The sequence below is a fragment of the Rhincodon typus genome, unplaced genomic scaffold, assembly GCF_021869965.1.
Source record: "Rhincodon typus isolate 14 unplaced genomic scaffold, sRhiTyp1.1 hic_rhity00002495, whole genome shotgun sequence".
In the NCBI taxonomy this organism is placed as follows: domain Eukaryota; kingdom Metazoa; phylum Chordata; class Chondrichthyes; order Orectolobiformes; family Rhincodontidae; genus Rhincodon; species Rhincodon typus.
In genome coordinates, this window is record NW_025968133.1 from 1 (window position 1) to 25,000 (window position 25,000).

Genomic DNA, 25,000 nt, shown 5'->3' on the forward strand with positions numbered 1-25,000 from the left:
AAAGCTTCCTTGGTACTATTCAAAGTAGAGAATGAACTTTTCCCACTATTTTGCTCAACCAATACCATCAAAAATTGATTAAATGCTTATCATGTTGCTTTTTCTGGGTCCTTGCTGTGCACCAATTGGCTATTGTATTTGCCAACAAAGCCACAAAGAGTGCACATCAAAGGTAATATTTTGTCTGCTAAATGTTTTCTATTTTTTTTTTCTGTTTCAAGGCCATTATGTCATGACAAATGAAGAGTACAATTTGCTGCACCAGTTGAAAAATGAGAGATAGAATTCCTGTACAGCTGGGAAAAAAGAATTCATACATTTGTTTTTAGTAACATGATAAGTCTTGCAATTTACATTGAATGCAAAGTTAATTTCGCTGTAATTATGTTCCAAATTTAAATGTTAACAACTCATGGAAGTGCATTTAGCAGCTGCCATATAGGTACACCATAGATTAGTTACGTACATTTTGATGATATCCGCTGCCAGATAACATCATTATATTTTCTGAACTAGGAGCTGGAAGAAAGTCTGCAGCAGCTTCTTACAACCAAGATAGCTGTTTACATTATGACATTTTTAATAGTGACTGTAGCTTGGGCTTCACATATCAGGTAAATATTGTTTTTACAAATGTGGTGCACTTTCATTGTTAACTTACTTTAGAAACAACTTCTGTGCTCAGTAAAAAAAAACAAATCACATGGGTGTGAGACCTCTTATTTTTAAAAGTTATGTGGAGGGACCTTGTGTTAATACTTTCAGTTTCATCTGCAAGCTTCATTATTGTTGGTTTAAAAAATGATGTGATTCCCACTTGGAAACATTTCTTATTTCTAGGTTTTATTTTTAAAATGTGTTACTTGAACTGAAATTTTGAACAGAACTGCAATTTTTAAATATCTTTGTTTAGATTGTTCCAAGTGATTGAACAAATAGATGATGTTCTTGCCCTTTTGAACTTGGTGAGTATACAATCTATTAAGATTTTCAAACTAACTGAAGAAGAAGCAAATGTTGTTCACTCTTGTGCAAATATACCCATAACATCAAGTTGTTGGTTAGATACTGTCTTTGTAAATTCCACATTGAAATTGTTCCTGGTGCTATTATTGTACTTTTGTATATTTTGTATTGCACTTTATTAAAAATGGTGTATTGCTATCAGTTATTCCCTGATCTCTGATGATTAAAAGTGACAGTGTTGCTGACTCCAGGTAGGTCCCGGTTCATTCCACAATCTGTACTGAGTTAATTGACTTCAACTGAAATGATAATGGTAGAGGCACTACAGTTGGTCCCAGGATTATCAAGAGAAAAATCAATATCTGCAGAGATTGGATCATGCTCAACTGCATTGTCACTTGTACGAAGTTATCTGCTGCTACTTACTTTCAGGGTGTATGTATGCAGCAGAATTTCTGGATCATCAACTGTTCTGATCTTGAAAAATTAATAATTTGTGTTGTCTGTTCACATCAGTTAGAAAACAGTACTAGCATTGTAGGAGTACAAATGCAAAATTGAGGAGCACTAAGATTTATGGAATTCATCAAAATCATAAAATATTTTTTCATAGTCTATAATTTATATTGCATGAAGATTATTATCCATTTTGCATTGATCAGTGGTTGCATAGTGGTCTCTGAGTCAGAAAGATCTACTCCAAAAGCCTGCACATTTTCTAGATTGTCACAACAGTGCAGAATGGCAAGAGTGCTGCATTGTCACGGATGGTGTCTTTTTAATGAAACATTAAACTGAGACCCTATCTAGCCTCTCCTGGCTAATAAACGGATTGTGTGGTAATTATCATATCGCTGTTTGTGGATCCCATGACATGTTGAAAATGAGTTCTTCATTTTGACAGTGTAGTAGAACGCTTTACATTATACTTCAAGATTATTGATTTGGCTAGAAGACGTTTTTGGGATGTCCTGAGGTTTTCAAAGGTACTCTATAAACACAGGCTCTTAACTTATACTCCGAAAACGTTTCTTCTGTCTTAAGTGGGAGATCTGAAATAGACACCTTCAAAATCCGGTCAAATAAGGCTGTGATAACCGTCGTAACTTGTTGCAAGCTAATTCACAATAGCAATTCACCTTCTCAAAGATCAACTGCCATCTGATGTCAGTTTTAAATAGATGGAAAATCCTTTCACCTTGGTCACCTCTGTGCTAAATCTAAACTGACCACCACCGATATGTATGACCTACATTTTGCAGATGGCTGCAGTGTTTGTTACCCACTCTGTGTGAGATTTGGATATCACTCTGGATCTCTTTGATCCGGTCTATCCTCTATATGTGTTGAAGGAGAGACTCCAAAACATGTTGAGCATTTCCAGCTCAGCAGTCACCATTCTCAAAAGGCCAGCATTGAGAAGGAGAACCAACAAATGCTGAGCTGCACAAATTCAGTCTTACAAATTCAGCCTTCTACAAACTACAATAGTCAGTGTTTGATGATGAGACCTCTGCAAGTCAACAGAAATCCTGTTGTGCAGTGCAGCTGTTGTTACCACCCCACTGACCTACAGTATGACCTCCTCTGTGTATCAGTGATACCTGAAAGAACACTAGAGAAATTCCATCAGCAATGCCTCTGTCACATCTCTAGATTCAATGGGAAAACATCAGTATCCTTCTTGAAGCCATTCAGGCAAAGCTGCTGCAAAATCAACTTTGATGGATACCGTTGTGTTTGCATGGCTAAAAGCCATCTTCCGTACCAGATCCAGTTCTTTTGACTGTCTCATAGTGTCAGAGGTGTTCCAAAGCTCCTCTTGAGTCACGGCTGCGTTTACCCTAATGACTACGCGGAGGTTTTTCCCAGTCATTCAGAATGGTAATAACTTGTCCCATGAGGCTGCATCATGTTCTGCATACAAATACCACAACTTTTGTACTGATGACAAAGAAGAAAATAAAGTAAATCCTGCAATCCAGATTCCATGACCTTATGGGGCATCTTGCTCCATGCACCCAAAGATCTGGGATCTGCCAGTCAGTCACATGAGAAATCATGACCCTGATTGATTTGAAGATAACATTTAAAGTACAGCCAACATCTCCTGCAGTACTAGTGCTGTTTTCTGATTGATGTGAACAGACAGCATAGCATGTCATCTTCACACTCTCAGGATAGATAATGAATCAGGAGTTTTGTATGGAAATGTTTAATACATAAACCCTGAACACGTTTGTATAAGACATACAATCTAGGAATTTTCATGCTTTTTCAGTTAAAATATTCTACTTTTTTTTTAAAAAAGTAGCCTGTTCTTTGTGGTCTTTTCTACAGTAACCAGCAGATCTGAACTACACCACTAGTTATATCTTACTTTGGTTTACTGCCAAGTGAGTTCAGTCTTCCATTGTGGTTATTTTTCAGTGTGATGAGTCTGAGCAGGAATATCATTACTATTCAGAGATTTTCATATTGTGTTTAAAAAGTGCCAAACAAGTCACTGTTAAAGCAGGACTTCACATGTATATGATGCAAAATTCCCCATTATACTGAGTATAGCAGCTCATATTTTGGGTTACTCAAGATTCAGATTATAAATTAACTGAAGTTATCCTGCCAGCTTTTCGTCAGTGCACATTTCAGATCAGTTTGTAAAGAAGCAAAATTATTATGTAAAAGCAACTTTATTTGGTATTGGTTTCATACACTGCAGCATCAGTCTGAATTGTAATCTAAAGTGATATAATATTTACTTTATAGGCATGTATGATGCTCATAACCTTCCTGCCTTATACAGTAAGTAGTTGTACATTAAGTAAATATATATTATGGAATTTTTAGCATTCACGGGTATGTAAGTAGCACGCCACAATGTTTTAAGGCAAAAATTGTGTTTTATAATGTATTCCCTTTGAGAAAATGTGCATTGCTTTGTGTGATTTTGCATAGTCAAGCTTTTTATAGGTTTGTTAAATGCATACCCTAAGGTGCATTTTTTTGTTAAATTTGTCATAATTAGAATTGTATACAACTTAATTCACATCAGTGCAGAGTAGCCAAAGATTGTAGCCCAAGTCAATACCAATGACATAGGTTGATAGAAGAAGTCTGTAGGCAAAGTTTAGGAAGCTAGGAAATAAAACTAATGATTTTTGAATTACTTCCGATACCACTTGCTGATGAGTGTACAAATGAATATATAACTATATATGATGGAAGGAGAACTTTAGATCCTGGACATGAAGGGATTTTCTTGTGAGGAGGGGATGAATAGGTTGGGCCTTGTACTCATTGGAATTTAAAAGAATGAGAGGTCACCTTTTTGAAACATTCAAAATTTATAGGTGGCTTAGATGCTAAGGAGTTGTTTTCCCTTGTGGGAGAATCTAGAACCAGAGGGCATAATGTCAGAGTAAGGAGCCACTCCATTAGGACATAGATGAGGAATTTCTTCTGTTAATGGGTAATGAATCAGTAGAATTCTTTACCACAGAAAGCTGTAGAAACTAGGTCATTAAAAGTAAGACACACATTTTTAATTAGGAAGGGGATCAATGGGTTTGGGTAAGAGGCAGTTGAGGATTATCAGATCAGCCGTGATTTCATTGAATGACACTGGATTGAATGTTTTACTTCTCCTACGTTGAACGGTTTAAGTAGGCAGGCAGTTAAGAAATCTCCAGGATTGACACAATTCATTGAAGGATATTGAGGGAAGTAAGGATTGAAATTATAGGAGCAATAACGTGCCATTCTTCCTCAGACATGGGAATGGTGTCAGAAAAGTGGAAAATTAAAAAGTAATCCTCCCCGATCCCTGCCTCCCACCCATCTAATTCCAACAAAACACTTCACAAAACCCTGATCCACTCCTTAATCATACTCAATGCCTCATGATTTGCCTCTGGCACCTCTCATTTAGTTTTTTTTATTCATTCATGTATGTGGGTGTCACCAGCTAGGCCAGCATTTGTTGCCAATCCCTAATTGCCCAGAGGACAGTTAAGAATCAACCATATTGCTGTGGGTCTGGAGTCAGGTGTAGGCCAGACCAGGTAAGGACTAGAGTTTGCTACGTTACAGGACATTAGTGAACTAGATGAACTGTTTCACGGTAAACATTAGACATGTAATTCCAGATTTTTATTGAATTCAAGTTCACCGTCTGCCATGGCAGGATTCAAACCCAGGTCCCCAGAACATTACCTGTGTCTCTAGTATAATCTACTGATAATACCACTAAGCTCTCCCCTGTCCTTTTAACTCATTTCTCTTCACCGTCCAAAGCCCCAAATCATCCTCCTATGAAAAACAAGGATTAACTTGTACTTCTTCCAATTGGTATACTATATTTTCTGCTCACAATGCAGTCATCTGCAAAGGGGAGAGCAAATGCAGATTGGGTGACCTGTTTGTGGAACATCTGTGCTCTGTCTGTAAGTATGACCCAGAGCTTCCTGATGATGCCATTTTAATTCACTACCTTGCTGCTATTGCTGACATTTTTGTCCTTGGCCTGCTGCAGTGTTCCAGTAATTTCAATGCAAGCTGTGAAAATAACAAGTCATCTTCTGATTAGGTACTTTACAACCTTCTGGACATTATGCTGAGCTCAACACTTTCAAACAGTGAGCCCTGTTTCCCAGTTTTGATTTTCTTTTTATTGCCTGGTGGCAGTTTTGCATTTTGTTTTCATGTGTGTGCTTTCTGTAAAATCTGGTCACTATTTTGGCACTTATGCTCACTTGGGTAAATGCTTTGTCTCTTCTGAACTATTACCACTCCTTTTACCCTTTGTTTCAGGGTATTGTTTCCATTTAAGTTCTACCAATCTCAAACCTTGCCTTTCAATTTCTCCTCCGCTCCCCTTTTGATGGCACAATTCCCATCATGTTTCTATCTTCTAGTTCTGGAGAAGTGTCATATTTGACTCAAAGTATAAGTCTGTTTCTCTGCTCACAAATGCTGCAAAAATCACACACTTCTGTAACTATGGGATGTGAAGATAAGTTCAGCAACTGCAGACCAGTCAGCTAAATTTTGGTAATAAAGGTTTTACGACGATAATTTAGTACAAAATCACATTTTGAAATGAGGAATAATTAAGAAAAGTCATCATGGATTTGCAAAGGCATCTTTAACTAATTTGAATCAGAGATAGTAGGAACTGCAGATGCTGGAGAATCCGAGACAACAAGGTGCAGGGCTGGATGAACACAGCAGGCCAAGCAGCATCATAGGAGCAGAGAGGCTGATGTTTCGGGCCTAGACCCTTCATCAGAAAAGGGGGAGGGGAAGGGGGTTCTGAAATAAATAGGGAGAGAGTGGGAGGCGGATAGAAGATGGATAGAGGAGAGGATAGGTGGAGAGGAAACAAACAGGTCGAAGAGGCGGGGATGGGGCCAGTAGAGGTGAGAGTAGGTGGGGAGTTAGGAAGGGGATAGGTCAGTCCAGGGAGGACGGACAGGTGAAGGGGGCGGGATGAGGTTGGTCGGTAGGAGATGGAGGTGCAGCTTGAGGTGGGAGGAGGGGATAGGTGGGAGGAAGAACAGGTTAGGGAGGCAGGGACGAGCTGGACTGGTTTTGGGATGCGGTAGGGGGAGGGGAGACTTTGAAACTTGTGAAATCCACATTGATACCATTGGGCTGCAGGGTTCCCAAGCGGAATATGAGTTGCTGTTCCTGCAACCTTCGGGTGGCATCGTTGTGGCACTGCAGGAGGCCCAGGATGGACATGTCGTCTGAGGAATGGGAGGGGGAGTTGAAATGGTTGGCGACTGGGAGGTGCAGTTGTTTATTGCGAACCGAGCGTAGGCGTTCTGCAAAGCGGTCCCCGAGCCTCCACTTGGTTTCCCCGATGTAGGGGAAGCCACACCGGGTACAGCAGATGCAGTATACCACATTGGCAGATGTGCAGGTGAACATCTGCTTGATGTGGAAAGTCTTCTTGGGGCCTGGGATGGGGGTGAGGGAGGAGGTATGGGGGCAGGTGTAGCACTTCCTGCGGTTGCAGGGTGTGGTGGAGCTGGAGGGGAGTGTGGAGCGGACAAGGGAGTCACGGAGAGAGTGGTCCCTCCGGAAAGCAGATAAGGGTGGGGGAGGAAAGATGTCTTTGGTGATGGGGTCGGATTGCAGATGGCGGAAGTGTCGGAGGATGATGCGTTGTATCCGGAGGTTGGTGGGGTGGTACGTGAGGACGAGGGGGATTCTTTTTTGGTTCTTATTGCGTGGACGGGGTGTGAGGGATGAGTTGCGGGAGATGTGGGAGACACGGTTCCCAAAATCCACAAACCTGAATGCCCTTCCCAAAATCCACAAACCTGAATGCCCCCTTCCCAAAATCCACAAACCTGAATGCCCTGGTCGACCCATTGTCTCCGCCTGCTCCTGCCCCACCGAACTGATCTCCAACTATTGAGACGCCATTTTCTCCCCCTTGGACCAGGAACTCCCTACCTATGTCCGTGACACCACCCACGCCCTTCACCTCCTCCAGAACTTCCAATTCCCCGGTCCCCAACACCTCATCTTTACCATGGACGTCCAGTCCCTCTACACCTGCACTCCCCATGCAGATGGCCTTAAGACCCTCCGCTTCTTCCTGTCCCGCAGGCCCGACCAGTCCCCCTCCACTGACACCCTCATCCGCTTAGCCGAACTCGTCCTCACCCTCAACAACTTCTCTTTCAATTCCTCCCACTTCCTACAGACAAAGAGGGTAGCCATAGGTACCCGCATGGGCCCAAGCTACGCCTGCCTCTTTGTAGGTTACGTGGAACAATCCCTCTTCCGTACCTACACTGGCCCTAAACCCCACCTCTTCCTCCGTTACATTGATGACTGTATCGGCGCCGCCTCGTGCTCCCACGAGGAGCTCGAACAGTTCATCCACTTCACTAACACCTTCCACCCCAACCTTAAGTTTACCTGGACCATCTCTAACACCTCTCTCCCCTTCCTGGACCTCTCTGTCTCCATATCGGGCAACCACCTAGAAACCGATATTCATTTCAAGCCCACCGACTCCCACAGCTACCTAGAATACTCCTCCTCCCACCCACCTTCCTGCAAAAATGCTATCCCCTATTCCCAATTCCTTCGCCTCCGCCGCATCTGCTCCCAGGATGAGGCATTCCACTCCCGTACATCTCAGTTGTCCTCGTTTTTCAAGGACCGTAACATCACCCCCTCGATGGTCGAGAACGCCCTCAACCGTGTCTCCCACATCTCCCGCAACTCATCCCTCACACCCCGTCCACGCAATAAGAACCAAAAAAGAAACCCCTCATCCTCACGTACCACCCCACCAACCTCCAGATACAACGCATCATCCTCCGACACTTCCGCCATCTGCAATCCGACCCCATCACCAAAGACATCTTTCCTTCTCCACCCTTATCTGCTTTCCGGAGGGACCACTCTCTCCGTGACTCCCTTGTCCGCTCCACACTCCCCTCCAGCTCCACCACACCCGGCACTTTTCCCTGCAACCGCAGGATGTGCGACACCTGCCCCCATACCTCCTCCCTCACCCCCATCCCAGGCCCCAAGAAGACTTTCCACATCAAGCAGATGTTCACCTGCACATCTGCCAATGTGGTATACTGCATCTGCTGTACCCGGTGTGGCTTCCTGTACATCGGGGAAACCAAGTGGAGGCTCGGGGACCGCTTTGCAGAACGCCTACGCTCGGTTCGCAATAAACAACTGCACCTCCCAGTCGCCAACCATTTCAACTCCCCCTCCCATTCCTCAGACGACATGTCCATCCTGGGCCTCCTGCAGTGCCACAACGATGCCACCCGAAGGTTGCAGGAACAGCAACTCATATTCCGCTTGGGAACCCTGCAGCCCAATGGTATCAATGTGGATTTCACAAGTTTCAAAATCTCCCCTCCCCCTACCGCATTCCCAAAACCAGTCCAGCTCGTCCCTGCCTCCCTAACCTGTTCTTCCTCCCACCTATCCGCTCCTCCCACCTCAAGCTGCACCTCCATCTCCTACCGACCAACCTCATCCCGCCCCCTTGACCTGTCCATCCTCCCTGGACTGACCTATCCCCTTCCTAACTCCCCACCTACACTCACCTTTACTGGCCCCATCCCTGCCTCTTCGACCTGTTTGTTTCCTCTTTAACTAATTTGCTCTGGTTTAACTAATTTAGCTGTGTTAACAGAGTGGGTTAGGAGGCTAATTGCAATTCATAAGTGTACATGAACTTCCAAATGGTATTTAACAAAGTGTCACACAGGCAGTAGCTAACTTTGCTGACAAATCTGCCATCAGTAAACTTGAATACAGAGTTTGCTGCGTAACAGGAAACATAGTGTAGTGGTGAATGCTTACTTTGCGCTGGAGGAAGGTATACATTGAGATTCCCAAGGAACAACGTTAGAACCCTTGCTTTCTTTGACAGATAGGAGCCCGAGTTGGCTATTTAGCCTTATGAGCACGTTCCATAATTTGCTGACTTAATTTTCCCACACTGTCTACATTCCCTGATATCTCTAATATGTATAAACCTTTTCAATCTCAGTCTTAAACATGCTTGATGACTGAGTCTCCATAGACCTTTGGGACAGAGAATTCCAAAGATTTACCACTTTCGATTAAAGAAATTCCTCCTCATCTCTGTTATTGATATACTTTAATGACCTGGACTTGGGACAATTTCAAAATTTGCAAATGACACTGAACTTCAAAGTATTGTGAGCTTTAAGGAGTACAGTAGTAGACCTCAGGAGGACATAGACAGGCTGGTGCAATGAAAGTGGTAGATAAAACTGTGTAGAGAATTGAAGAAGATTCATTTGGTAGGAAGAATGCAAGGTGACAATACAGAATAAAGGTTACAGTTCTAAAGGGATGCAGGAGCAAATTAACTTGGGTGTATAAGCGTGCAGATCAGCAAAGGTCATAGGTTGAGAAAGTGGTTAAGAAAGGATATGAGATTCTGGGCTTTACGAAAGGAAGTTATGACAACCCAGTAAGTAACATTGGTTTGCCCTGAACTGAAATATTGCATCCAATTCTGGACATCATATTTTAAGAAGGATGTGAAGTCCTTAGAGTGCAGTAAAGATTTACAAGAACAGTAGTTAGGGTGAAGGACTTCAGTTTCACAGATTGTTAAGTCTGAGTCTGTTCTTAGAGGAAAGAAACCTCAGCAGAATTGATATGTGTACTCAGAATCATGAAGAGTTTATATAAATTTGGAGAGGAAGAAACAGTTCTTGCTGGTAGAAGATTCAAGACTTACGTGACACCAATTTAAAGTGACTGGCAAAAAGAAATAACAGTGACATGAAGAATTTTTTTTGATGAGTGAGTGACTGGAATCTGGAAATAACTGCCTGAGAGTGTGGTGAAGATATATTCAATCAAGGCTTTAAAATGATAGTTATCTGAAGGAAAAGCTTTCTGGGTTATGTAGGAAGGGTGAATGAGTCAGACTTGCTGAGTTTCTTTTGCAGAAAGCTGGAACAGGTGCAACAGGCTGAATGGCCTCCTGTGCTGTAATCATTCTATAATTCTGAGTGTTGAATTAAGATTTTTTTAGCATGATTGGGCTTAAAAATATATTCAAAATGTAAAAGTATATTTTAAAATGCGAAGGCTAATACAGCTACGAACCACTGAAACCTGTGTTAAACATTTTTTTCCTTTCTTAGTTTTCTTTGATGGCCTCATTTCCAGATGACACACTTGGAATTCTTTCATTTTGTGTTTGTGCCATTATCATTGGATTAATTCAGGTATGAATTAAATGATTTGACTTGTGCAATCTTACAGCAAGTGATTAATAACGTGAGGTTGTAGTTCCTTGGCCTTTCTGTCAAATGTGCTGGAATGACCATAAAGTATCTGGGGGCCAAATATATTTGCTACTTGCCTAATGTTACAATTCCCAGGAGTGCAGTGATGGTTGTATAATGGTGAACTTACCTGCCTTCCAAACAATTGACCACGTTCATTTCCCAACTGTCATTTTAGAGGATCTTGTGGTATGGTGGTAGTGTCCCTACCTCTGGTCCCTAAGGTCCTGATTCAAATCTCATCTGCTTCAGATGTGTCATGACATGTCTGAACAGGTTGATTAAAAATATCTACAATTCCCAGGATAGTTTTATGGGCATGCAGCCACCATCTGCCCTTACAAGACTAAAAGCTTAGGGCAGTGGGAATTCCCATAGGCAGAACCTGGCATAGTAATGCTTGATAAAAACCAAAAGAACTGTGGATGCTGTAAATTGGGAACAAAAACAGAAGTTGCTGGAAAAGCTCAGCAGGTCTGGCAGCATCTGTGAAGAAAAAATCAAAGTTAATGTTTTGGGTCTGGTGACCCTTCCTCTAGTTGATAGTAATGTTTGATTCTGCTGAAATATTTGAAGGACACGCATAAGAGATGAGGTTTGTCAGGAAGCCATGCCAGAATTGGAGCCTGAGGAACAAGTCCTTTTTTTTTTCCCGTTGACTCAATAGTTGCCCTCTGACTTCGGGAAGAAGCAATTAAAGTTACAGAAGTGATATTTGTATGCAACCAACTATTGAAAAATAACTAGACTTTTGCTATCAGCCCCTAACATGGTGTCCTCTATTCGGTACAACTTATTGTTGTTGCTGTTTTTATGCCTGTTTATTTCAATTGATTTAATATCTGTTAAATTAACAGAGAGAGTATTTGGTATAAAACTATCACTGCAAAATGGAGGGAATTTTAATCCTCAAAAAACTAGTAAGTTTAGGTCAGGCTGGAAATATTATTTTTAAAAATGTTAAACCTGAATCTTGCCCATCTGAAATCTACCCACTCCTCATTTTAATAGAGGCAGGAATGGTGATCAGCCCACTGCTAGGAGAGTGGAGGGTCATTTTAATATTTTAACAAAACTGTCCATCCTGAGAGTTTCTCCCTGTTTCGGCATTAATATTGTCTGAGTTTCTGGGCCACAGGAAATTTGGCAGCTAAAGAGAATTGAACATAATTGTGAGAGCTTCTCCCACACTGTAAGTGATTGAATCCACTCCTGTGACCCTTTGACTTCCTGTCCCACAATCTCAAACCTCTTGAAAATCAAGACTGAAAAGGAAGAATTTAAAACCATCGTAATTTCCCCTAGGGAAATGTGCTGGAAAAAATATTAATCTTAAGCATATTCAAGACATCGAGAAAATTTTAATCAGTAAGAGATTCATGGATTATGGGGAAAAGGCAGGAAAGTTAATAAAGGATTATAAGAGCAGCCATGATGTCATTGAAGGGCTGAATGGCCTACTTTTATTTCTGTGTCTTATGGTTTTAAAGTCTGACAAGCCCTGAGACCAGATGGGGTGAATGTAACGTTTAAAAGGAAGTGGCTGATGTCGTTGTAGAAATATTGGTTATTGGTTATAATCTTCCAATTTCCATAGATTCTGGAAAGGCCCCTGCAAATTGGAAAACACCATTACTGAAGAATGGAATGACAAAGCAAGAAATTGTAGCCTAGTTAGATTAACATCTGTACTAAGGAAATTGTCAGAATCCATTATTAAGCACATTATAGCAGGATACTTAGGAAGTTATAATATGCTTAGGCAGAGTCAACATGTATTTTTGCAAGGGACATCATTGTTTGACTAATTTTTTGGATCTTCTTGAGGAACTAATAAACAAAGTAGCTGTGATTATCCTTGAATTTCCAAAAGGCATTTGGTAAGCTGGCACATCAAAGGTTACAGCAAAAAAAAAAGCTCATGGAGGAAAGGGTAACATATTAGCATGGATAACAAATTGATCAGCTAACAGGAAGCATAGAATAGGGATAAATAGGTTTTTAATAGGTTGATAAGCTGTAATTTGTGGAGTGCCACAGGGATCGGTGCTAGGGCTTCAATTATTTGCAATCTCTGTAAATGTCTTGGATGTTGGGACTAAATCTACCTCTGCCTTAGAAATCCATAAAGACTGCTTTTTGAGGTAGAGAGTTCTAAAGACTTAAGCCTCTATGAGGAAAATCAACAAACTCGAAAACAATGCAAGAGGGGTGCAGCTGACGATATTAAAAGCAACTCGACAGGAGATAAGTCTGAGAGCTTAAAACAGTGTATAAAGGGAGAAGACTGTGAGCTTGAAAACAGGGCAAGAGTGGAACAGCCCAATAGCTTGAAAATAGCTTTCAAGGACAGATATTTGAGAGCTTGAAAACAGTTTGAATTTGATTTATTGTTGTCGTATGTACTGAAATACAGTGAAAAGTGTTGTTTTGAGTGCTGTACAGGCAGATTGTACCATACAAAGTGCATCACGGTAGCAGAGCAGAGTGCAGAATACAGTGTCATAGTGGCAGAGGTGCAGAGAGAGAGATCAGAGTTAACATTTGAGAGGTTCTTTCAAAAGTCTGATAACAGCGGGAAAGAAGCTGTTCTTGAATCTGTTTGTACGTGCATTCAAACTTTTATATCTTCTGTCCAATGGAAGAGGGTGGAAGAGAGTATAGCCAGGGTGGGAGGAGTCTCTGATTATGTTGGTTGCTTTCCCAAGGCAGTGGTATAGATGGAGTCAGTGGATGGAGGGCTGGTTTGCGTGATGGACTGGACTGTGTTCACGACTGTCTGTAGTTTCATGCGGTCTTGGGAAGAGCAGTTATCAAACCATGCTGTAATGCATCCAGATAAGATGCTTTCTATGGTGCATCTATAAAAATTGGTAAGTGTCTCTCTGGATATGCCACATTTCCTTAGCCTCCTGAGGACGTAAAGGCATTGTGCTTTCTTGACTGAAGCATTGACGTGGGTGGACCAGGACAGGTTGCTGGTGATCATCACTCCCAGGAACTTGAAGCTCTCGACCATCTCCACCTCGGCACCACTGATGCAGACAGGGGCTTGTGCTCCACTCTGCTTCCTGAAGTCATTGACCAGCTCCTTTGTTGTGCTGACATTGATGGAGAGATTGTTGTCTTTACATCATGCTGCTAAGCACTCAATCTCTTTGCTATATTCTGTCTTGTTGTTTGAGATCTGACCTACAACAGTGGTTTCATCAGCAAACTTGTATATGGAGTTGAGGCAAAATTTGGCCCCACAGTTGAGTGTGTAGGGAGTATAGTAGGGGGCTGAGTATGCAGCCTTGCAGGGCACCGGTGTTAAGGATTATACAATACGATAGGTGTTGTCACCTATTCTTATTGATTGCAGTCTATGGATCAGGAAGTCAAGGATCCAGTTACATCAGGGGGACTGAGACGTAGGTCTTGGAGTTCAGAGATGATTTTGTTTGGAATTAGTGTTGAAGGCAGGGCTGCTGTCAAAAAGTAGGAGGCTGATTTAGGTATCTTTGTTATTCAGCTCTTCCAGGGATGAGTGTAGGGCCAGGAGAGGTGACATCCACCATGGATCAGTTGCACTGGTAGGTGAATTGCAAAGGATCAAGGCAATTTGGTAGGTGGAGTTGTTGTGACCCATGACTAAACTTTGGAGGTCAGAGCCACCGGGTGGTAGTCATTGAGGCATGCTGCATAATTTTTCTTTGGAACGGGTTGATGGTGGTCTTCTTGAAGCAGGTGGGGATTTCAGATAGTGGTAAGGATAGGTTAAAGATGTCTGTGAATACTCCTGCTACCTGATCCACACAGAGTCTGAGTGCACAGCCAGTGACACCATCCAGGCCAGTCTTTTTCCATGGGTTCACTTAAGAAGGCTGATCTAATGTCTGTGGCGGTGACTGTGGGTACAGGTACGTAAAGGCTGTTGGGATAGATGACATCATTTCACTAATCTTCTGTTCGAAGCGAGCATAGAATGCATTGAGCTCATCAGGTAGGGATGAATTGTTGCCCATGATTCTGTTTGACTTCTTTGTGTGGCCTGTTTTTGCCACAACCGATGGATGTCCATGTGGTTAGTCTGGGTCTCAAGCTTAGTTTGGTATTGCTGCTTGGCGTCTCTGATGGCCTTGCCTTATCTTATCTGGAATTCCTGTATAGATTATGGTTGCCCAAATTGAGCACCTCGGACCTAGGCTTCGAGAGGTGATGGATCTTCTGGGTCATCCATGGTTTCCAGTTGGGGAACATTTGGATTAGCTTCTTCAGCATGCAATTATCTGTGCACTGACTTACGAAGTCTGTAATGGTAGTGGTATACTTGTTTAGTTTGACCATTGAGTTCTTGAATATGGACCAGTCCACCGACTCTTAAGCAGTCCCATGGAAGCCCTGCCATTTCCTCAGAACAACACTGCACTACTTTCTGTACTGAGTCCCCCTACTTCATTTTCTGCTTGTAAGCTGGGAGGAGGAGCACAGTTTTGTGTGCTGATTTTCCGAAATGCAGGCAGGTGATGGAGTGGGTAGGCATCTTTGATGGTTATATAGCAATGGCCAAAGATATTGGACCTCTGGTGGGACAGAAGACGTGTTGATGGTATTTTGGTAGTACGGTCTTGAGGTTAGCCTAGTTGAAGTCACCGGCTACGATGAACAAGCTCTGAGTATTCTGTATACTTCATCAAGAGCACTCTTCACTTATGAATGGGGTGGGATGTAAACTGCTGTCTGGATAATTGAGGTGAACTCGCACGGCAGGTAGTAAGGATGGCACTTCACTGTAAGATATCTTAGGTCCAGAGAGGAGTAACATGCCAGGGTTGCCACGTCTGAGCACCAGGCGGTGTTGATCAGGAAGCAGACCCCCAGCCCTTGCCTTGCCTGAGGATGCTGTGCGGTCCATTCAGTACACTGAGAAACCTTCAGGTTGTAAGGTACAGTCGGGTACAGCAGGAGTGAACCATGTCTTTGTGAAGCAGAGCACACAGCAGTCTCTCAATTTGTTTTGGAAGGTGAGTCTAGCTCTGAGGTCATCCATCTTGTTCTCAATGGCTTGGGCGTTTGCCAGAAGTATACCAAGGAGGGGGAACTTGAAACTCTGAAGTTTCAGTCTCACCTGAAGTCCAGCACATCTCCTACATTTCCTGGGTGGGTTGCTGTTCCTTGTCAATCCTGGGCATTGGTGAAGGAGGCTGCCGCTTTGAGAGATAAGTGTATGCTCCTGATAGGTTCATGGCACCAGTCACAGCCTTGAATGTTCAGGGGAGGGGGTGGTCTTGTGCTTGGTTCAGTCAGACCTCAATGTCAAGTCACAATGGGGTCGGGTCTTGTTCCTACACTGGTCGGGCCTCGGTTCCGGGTTTCCATGAGGTTGAGGATGTTGGGCCCGTGAGAGACCAGAAGGCCTCTGATCTCTCTGGGCTTGCGGTTCCACCGTTGGCAAGGCAAGTGGGTGCATCAAATGGGGCCCTGGGCACTACTTGCATTCACGAGTGCTCCACAGGGGTAGGATCTTGCAGTCAGTCTGGTCAGGCTTACTCGACATCTGTTCACTGTGGGGTCAGGTCTTGTTCCCACGCTGGTTGGGCCTCAGTTCTGGATGTCGAGCTCAGGCCTGCAAGAGGTTGGAAGGCCTCCAATCTCTCGGAGCTTGCCTCTAGCATCGTTCCAGCATGGGTAATCGAGCCTCATTGGTTGTGGATCCTCAAACCTGAAAGTAGAAATTAAGAGAGCATTGTTAGTAATTCTGATAAACTTAGAATTGAGGTTTAGAAGAGCAGAACAACAATAAGATATGTAAGAATAAGATCTATTGTAGACAACTCCCAACGTGTCGCCATGCTCCGGTGCCATCTTGGTTCCGAGGGCGAAGAGGAAATGTTTGAGAGCTTACAAACAGTGCAGTATGGGAGGTTTTCAAGAACTTGAGTAAAACTAACTTGGGCTCAGTTAGTGAGCCAACCACATTTGGAGAAAATTATAAACATGACTTCACAAAGATATTTGAGATTGGTGCTAAGTATTTTGTTTATTTATCTGTCAAAATTCAGAAAGTTTATTATTATTTGTAAAGTCTTACTAATTTTTGTAAAGTTTATTAGTAATAAAGCTTATTTGGAGAATTATCTTGCATGCATTGGTAGTTAATTAAGTAAGAAATAAATAATGACATTGCAGTGCAGGTGATCTGTTGCGATTGCAAGATGGGAGCGCTGCTGGATGCTTGTGTGATCCAGGGTAAACATGTTTGTAGTAAGTGTCTGGTTGTGACGGGGGGGTTTGGCTGTAGCTGGGGCAAGTAAGGGCACCCAGAGAAGTTTCAGTCTCTGCAATTCAGGTTTGAGGTTTTTTTCAGTTTGTTTGGATGAGAGAAGGGGCTGCCTGGTAGATAAGCTAATTGACCATGGCAGTTGGTTCAAGAATCTATTCAAGTGGAGGGAGCAAAAAGTAAGGCAGTCATCGTAGGGCACAGGATAGTGAGGAAATTGCAACGCAGTAAGAATCCAGAAAGTTGCATCAGCCTGCATCAAGGTTCAGGATGTCTGCTTACAGCTGGAGAAGAACTTAGTGCGTGGAAGAGGATCCAGTGTCTGTGGTCCATCTCGGCAACAATGACCTAGGTAGGGAAAGGAAAGAAGTTCTGCTTTGTCAGTATGACGATCTGAGCACAAAATTGAAAAGCATTACTTAAAAGATAATAATGTCTGGTTTATTACTTGCTGCATGCAAATTGGCAAAAATAAGAAAAAAATAGATAAATGAATGCATTGCTACAAGCCTGGAATGGATTGTTGTTCACAGGGCATTAGCATAGTCATTATCATACATAGTTACAGAATGATATTGATCTGAATATTGAGGGAATTTCAGAACAAATTGAACATGACATTTAGGAAAGATGGGAAGCTAAGTAAAGGTGGACTGCTGACTTTGTTTCATGCATTCATGGGATGAGGATGACAGTGGCTCGACTAATATTGTTTCTGCCGATCTCTAATTGCCCATAGAGCAGTTAAGAGTCAACCACATTGCTGTGGTCTATGTAAGGATGGCTGTTTTCTTCCCTAAAGAATATTAATGAACCAGATGGGTTTTTCTGACAGTGGATTCATGGTCAGTCATCATTGGACTCTTAATTCCTGATATTTATTGATTTCAAATTCCACCATCTACAGTGGTGGGATTTGAACCTGGGTCACCAGAGCTTACCTGGGTCTCTGGATTAACAATCCACGATAATACCATTGGGCCATCGCTGCCCACCATCCCCCCTTGGTTATTAATGATAATATTAGCACAAGTGATGACCTAAGTTCGGGAAAGTGGGATGTAGAAGACATTTGTGGAGAGATGAGAAATGATAAAGGCAAGAAGTCATTTGAGGGAGAGGTATATAGATCCCCTAATAGTAATCGCAATGTAGGACAGACCTAACAGTAACCATGTAGGGCAGAGCATAGAGGAATGAATGTGAGACCTTATCAGAAAGGTACGGTAACAATCATGGGGAATTTTAAACTGCATATGCACTGGAAAAGCAATCTGGACAAAAGTAGAACAGAAGAAATGTTCATGGAATGTTTTCTTAGAGAAGCACATTCTGGAGTTAACCAGATAGCAGGCTATACTGGTCCTTGTTTTGTCCTGGTAGGACCTCAGTGAAAATACCCCTAAATTTGATTTGATTTGTTATTGTCACGTGCACTGAGATACAGTGAAAAATATTGTTTTGCATGCTAATTAGACAAATCATACCCTACATCAGGGTAATAGAACAGAATGCAGAATATAGCACTACAGCTACAGAGAAGGTGCAGAGAAAGATCAACTCTGATGTATGAGAGGTCCGTTCATTCTGATAACAGTGAGGAAGAAGCTGTTCTTGAATCTGTTGGAACACGTTTTCAAACTTTTGTATCTCTGCCTGGTGGAAGAAGGTATAACCTGGGTGTAAGTGGGTATAAGTAGGTTAAATGAGTGGGCAAGGTTCTGACAAATAGAGTACAGTGTGGGCAAATGTGATTTGTCCATTTTGGTGTAAAAAATAAAAAAGAAACGTATGTGCTGTAAATTTGCAGACCTCGAAATTGAATATAAAACTAAGGAGATTATGCTTCGGTTATACACAATATTAATGAAACCAAATCTGGAATGCTGTGCGCAGTCCTGATCTCCTTCATTGAAGGTAACTCAGGAAAGGTTTACTAGATTGATAGTTGGAATGGGCATGTTGTCTTATGAGGGAAGGCTGGAAAGGCTCGTCTTGTGTCCACTGGCATTTAGAAGATTAAGAGGCAACTTGATTGAAAGTATAAGATCCTGAGGGATCTTGATAATGTGGATATGGAAAGAATGTTTCCTGTTGTGGGAGGATATAGAACTAGCCCCTTAAAATAAGGGGTGTCTCGTTTAAGAGAGAAATAGGAAGGAGCAGAATTACTTCCTTGCATAGAGTTTAGGCGCCTTTGGAATGCTGTTTCTCAAAAAACAGTGCAAGTAGAGCCTTTGAATATTTTTAAGGCAGAGGTAGACAGATTTTTGATAAGCAAGGAGGTGGCTGTTTATCAGGGGTAGATAGGGCTCTGGAGTAATCAGATCAGCCATGATTTTATTGAATGACAGTGGCCTACTCTTGCTCCTAATTTGTTCGTTCACATTGCTGTTTGGAAAGCAGTTCCAGGATTTTGACCTCATGACAGTGAAAGAAGTACAAAATAATTCCAAGCCAGGATAAAATGTCACTTGATGACGAGGTAGTGGTGTTCCCACGCATCCATTGCTATTGTCCTTCTCAATGGTAGAGATCACAGGCTTAGAAAGTGCTGTGCAAGGTCCTTGGCAAGTTGCTATAGTACATTCTGTTGATATCTGCTTTATCTTGGAGTTAGTTAAACTGCGTATATGCACGCAGTATTTTTCTGACTTGTGCCTGGTATATGATGGACAGGCTTTGTGGAGACAAGAGATCAGTTACTTGCTACGGATTCTCCAACCTTTACCTCCTCTTATAGCAATTGTATTTGTGTATATTATTAGACAGCTTGTTCAGAAGTATTATGACACACCTCTGAAGCAGGTAGACTTGAAACTGGGCTTTCTGGCTTCTCTCAATGGGGAAAGCCATTGCCTAGCACTTGTAGTAGTTATCAGCTCAAGCTTAAACGTTGCCCAGGTTTTGGGGATAGACTGCTTGAGTATCTGAAGATTACAAACATTACTGTAAACTGCTCCCATTAGCAAAAACTATACCCCCACATCCCACTTCCAACATTTGCAGCAGTGTCCTGGAGATGAGACGATTGGCCTCTATTCTCTTGTATTAGATGAGGTGAGGGAAAATAAACACAACGACATTCCCATTCCCTCGTCTCTTTTCTTGACTACCATTGTAAAGTATGTTTGTTTAGTTGTTGGGGAAAGAGAGGCTCAAATTCAGCTGTTTCAACTCGAGATAAGAAGCCTGCTTTATCCAAATGTCAATACTTATTAACTAGTTCTACTGCCATCCGTTGAAGTCTATACATAACATTGAGAAAGGAGGAAAGATATATGTTATTGGATGTATATTGTTGGATATTATATAACTAGTATACTCCATGATAATAACGTGTTCTGTAATTGTTAAAGAAGAAACTTAATAGAGCTAACCTCTTCTTCTAATGTCATAACAGGCTATAATTGTGATTTATGGATTCCACCGACCTTACTTATTGAATGCCCATATTTGTGCATCTGAAGAACAAATTTCTTATAAGTACCAAATTTTAAAGATGATTTTACAAGCTCCAGCTCTATTCCTTTTAGCAGGAATTTTGTCTTTCATCTATTGCCCCATGGTAAGTTTCTTTTCCCTCTGCTCAGCCTTAAAGTGTTCAGTAAATCTGTTCGTATAAATGTGGCAGCTTCAAGAACCATACTTCCAAAAAATTATCTGAAAGCAAAGCTTTGCAACTGAAAGGCCCAGGAACATGTAAGAATTCAATTAGTTAAATTAAGATCAGTCTTCTGGAAGCACAATCTGATAACAATCTGCTAGTTCTGAAGGTGTAATTGTACTGATTCAATTTAGGTGCTTCATGCATGTTAATTCTGACTGCCAATTGATATTGTCTCATTTGAGTAGTAATCTGTACTAACTATACTTACTGAGAAAAGAATCAAATTTGAGTCTGAATCATGTATATCTGTTTTGTACTGTGAATCATGGCAAAACAACAAAAAGCAATGAGAGCAAAATGCTTTTGCTGCATAAGTTTCTAAGAGGAAGCATACTGTGTTACTAGTTTGATTTTAAAGAAAACTGACCACCACACTTTCTCAAGGACAACTAGGGATGGGAAATAAATGGCCTCAGCCAGCAATGCCTATGTCCCATGAGTGAATTAAACAAAAATTAAGGTAGGGTTGCATCCGTATTGATGTCTGGAAATTAAGTAAAAGATCCCTAGGAAGCAGTGACCATAATCTGGTAGAATTTAGCATTCCGTTTGAGAGGGAGGAATTTTGGTTGGAAACAACTTCGCTAAGCTTAAATAAGGGCAATTTATAAACAAATGAGGGCAGAACTTGCTAGAGTGAACTGGGAAAGCAGTTGAGCAGCTAAGACAGTTGAGGAAAAATGGCAGACCTTTAAGAGAATAATTCATGGCTTACAACAAAGATATATTCCAGTGAGGAGGAAGAATTCTGGGAATGTAAGCCAGTTATAGTTAATAAGGGAAATTAAGGACGGTATCAAATTGAAAAAAAAAGTACAATGTGATAAAGATTGGTGGTTAGCCAGAGGATTGGGGAAATTTTTAAAAACCAATAAAAGACAAACATTAAAAAAAAGAGGGAGAAAATAAACTTTGAAGGTAAACTTTTGAATAACATTAAGACCGACAGGAAGAGCTTCTTTAAATATATAAAAAGGAAGAGAGAGGCCAAAGTGAACATAGACCCCCGAGAGAACAAGACTTCAGAAGTAATACAGAACCAGCAAATGCTGGCAGAGGAATTGAATAAATACTCTGCACCAGTCTTAACAATAGAAGATATTAATGGCATTCCAAATTTACTAAATAATCAAGGGCAAAAAAGGGAGAGGAAAGAAGTACAATAGTTGTCACTAGAGAAAAAGTGCTAATAAGGCTAAAGACGGATATATCCCCTGGACCTGCTGGGATTCATCCTAGGATATTAAAAGAAGTACCTACATTGATAGTGGGTGCATTAGTAGTAATTTTCCAAGTATCCTTGGATTTTGGAAAACCGTCAATGTAGCACGTCTATTTAAAAAGGGAAGGAGAAAAAGAAAATAGGTAACCGTAGGCTAGATAGCTTAACATCTGTTAGTGGGTAAACCCTACGGTCTATTTTAAATGATGTAATAGAACATTTAGAAATATGATTAAGTGGAATTGTCACAGCTTCTGACAAATTTATTAGAATTCTTTAAGGAGGTAACAAGCAGGATAGATAAAGGGGAAGCAGTGGGTTCAATAAAAGTGGATTTTCAGAAGGCATCTGATAAGAACCTAGAATATAGAACGTAGAAAAGTACAGCACAGTACAGGGCCTTCGACCCACGATGTTGTGCCGAACTTTTACCCTAAACCTAAGGTCTATCTAACCTCCATCCCTACCTTATACTATCATCCATATAAATAAGGGACCATATGTTAAGCTACTTAATACATTAAGAGCCTATGAGTTCTCTGAGAGCATGATCACTACATACAAACTACTTGTGTGCAAGATTTTGTTTCATTGTTAGTCATTGTAGCACGTAACAAGGTAGCATGGATAGATGATTGGCAAACTAATAGAAGATAGAGTTGCGATCGGGCGGCATTTTCAGGATGACAACCTGAAACTAGTGTAGTGCAACAGGGATCAATGCTAGGACCACAGTTATTCACTATATTATTAATGATTTGGTTAAGGAAGGTGAATATACTATAGCCAAGTTTGCAGATGACGCAAAACTGAGTAGGACAATAAGGGGTGAAGATGTCTCTTGAGCCTGCAGAGGGATATAGGCTGATTAAGTAAGTGGGCAAAAACTTGGCAGATGGAATATAATATGAGGAAATGTGAGGTATGTACTTTGTCAGGAAGAATAGTGGAGCTGAATGTTAATTAAATGAATAAAGACTAGAAGAAGCTACAGTTCAGAGGGATTTGGAAGTCCTTGTGCATAAATCACAAAAGACTAGTGTCCAAGTTCAGCAGGTAATTGGGAAGGCAAATGGAATATTGGTCTTTATTTCAAGGGAATGAAGTGTAAAAATAGGGAAATCTTGCCAGAACTATGCAAGGCACTAGTCAGACTATAGCTAGAATACTGGGAACAGTTTTGGGTTGCTTATCAAAGGAAAGATGTACTGGCATTGGAGGCAATTCAGATGAGGATCACGAGGCTGATCCCAAGTATTGAGACACTGTCTTATGAGGGGAGGCTGAATAGGTTGGTTCTGAGCTTATTGAGTTTAGAAGAATGAGTGGTCTTTTATGCTAGCTATTTTGTTCTTGTTAATGGAAGGTGTTAACAACATATTTTGTGCCATATTATAGTATCTTCTCCAATTACTTTTCATTATTTGGCAACTTTCATTTTCACAGGCATATGCAGTGCTTGCACTTGTCATCTTTCTCCCGTACCTTTCTCAGTGTGCACAGTGGTGTAGGAACAAAATAAAGGGTGAGTACATGAGATGGTAGTCACTGTGCAGAGCCACTTTCTGTATGTTTATAGCAATATTGTCCCACTTAGAAATTCTATTTCTTTGAAAGGGCAATTGCTATTTCAGCGAGCAATCATCTCCACCTCCAACCATGAACAGTGAAATGACATGTGATTGAGGAAAAGTTTGCATAGAAGCTCCAATTTTTCCTTGAAACATGAGGAACTATGGTGGGAAGTGACAGCTGGGATAATTTACTAAAGAGACACATACTAAGCAAGTACAAATTTCACAACATTTTTAGTGAAAACTTTGTGAACTTTTCTACGTTAACTTGGGGTGGCATGGTGGCTCAGTCATTAGCACTGCTGCCTCACAGCACCAGGGACCCAGGTTCAATTCCACCCTCTGGCAACTGTCTGTGTGGAGTTTGCACATTCTCCCTCTGTCTGTGTGTTGTTTCCTCCCACAGTCCAAAGATGTGCAGGCTAGATGGATTGGTCCTACTAAATTGCCCATAGTGTTCAGGGATGTATAGATTAGGTGGGTTACCGGTGGATGGGTCTGGGTGGGATGCTCTGAGGGTTGGTGTGGACTTGTTGGGCCAAAGGGCCTGTTTCCACACTGTAGGGATTCTATGAACTGGAAATATATACAAGTTGAGTAGGGAAGAGAAAAAACATTTGCATATTTTGTGTTCCGTGCAAGGTCCGAAAGAACTTCGGAGAGTACCATTTTACACATTTCACCCAAACGAACCGCTGAGCAAAGAGCGTGTGGAAGCTTTCAGTGATGGGGTATTTGCAATTGTAGCAACACTTCTTATTTTAGACATATGGTAAGTTTTCTTTATCAATATCAATTGTATTACTAAGCTTTTCATCAGTTAGATGTTTTAAAAAAAAATAGTGTGAGGTATATTGGTAGAAGTGACTCATGGATTATTCACCTATAGTTAGCACTCAACTGTGGATTCCTAATCACATCTAATTAGCTTAATTAGAACTGATAAAGGGAATAGTTTTCTTTTTGTTCATTAGTATCTTTAATAATTTACTCATGCAACATTCTAATGTGTTCAGTCAAATTTGATAAGTCAATATTATATTGATTTTGAGATCTGGAGTTAACTTAATAAATATTTAGATTTTAAACTTAAACTATCTACACATAAGTAATCAAAACAGGTATGTAATAAGCCAAAGAGCTGCGAGTGCTGGAGATGTGAAATGAAAACAGAAATTGTTGGTGAAACTCAGCAAGTCTGGCATCATCTGTGGAAAGAAAGCAGAGTTAATGTCTCGAGTCCAGTTCTTCATCAGAACAGGGATATTTTAGTCAATTCATTCTTAATATATTTTATATATTTAAAAGTGTTGTGAAAATTTCTAATTTCACGATTCATATATTGTAGGAATATAATTTCTGGTTTTGAGGAGATTGAATTTTTGAATGTAAGGTGGATGGAAAAGTCTGGTAAACACTCCTAAGTTAATTACTAATTTAAAGAATAGTTCATATTTAAAGGGGAAAGAGTTAGAGGTATAAAAA

General features: G+C 41.3%; 1 protein-coding gene across 2 annotated transcripts; it reads left to right on the top strand.

The window, feature by feature from the left end:
- The first annotated feature begins 89 nt into the window (after window positions 1-89).
- Window positions 90-24,994, top strand: LOC109917978 (endosomal/lysosomal potassium channel TMEM175). Of its 2 annotated transcripts, XM_048593209.1 has the most exons (7): window positions 97-614; window positions 914-965; window positions 3,733-3,768; window positions 10,644-10,727; window positions 20,453-20,617; window positions 23,388-23,466; window positions 24,158-24,994. In XM_048593209.1, the coding sequence occupies exons 1-7, from the start codon at window positions 571-573 to the stop codon at window positions 24,289-24,291; spliced, it is 594 nt and encodes a 197-aa protein (XP_048449166.1). In that variant the 5' UTR covers window positions 97-570; the 3' UTR covers window positions 24,292-24,994. The 2 variants fall into 2 exon arrangements, with proteins under 2 accessions (XP_048449167.1, XP_048449166.1); XM_048593210.1 differs by lacking the exon at window positions 3,733-3,768 and having other exon boundaries at window positions 90-614.
- Window positions 24,995-25,000: the final 6 nt, after the last annotated feature.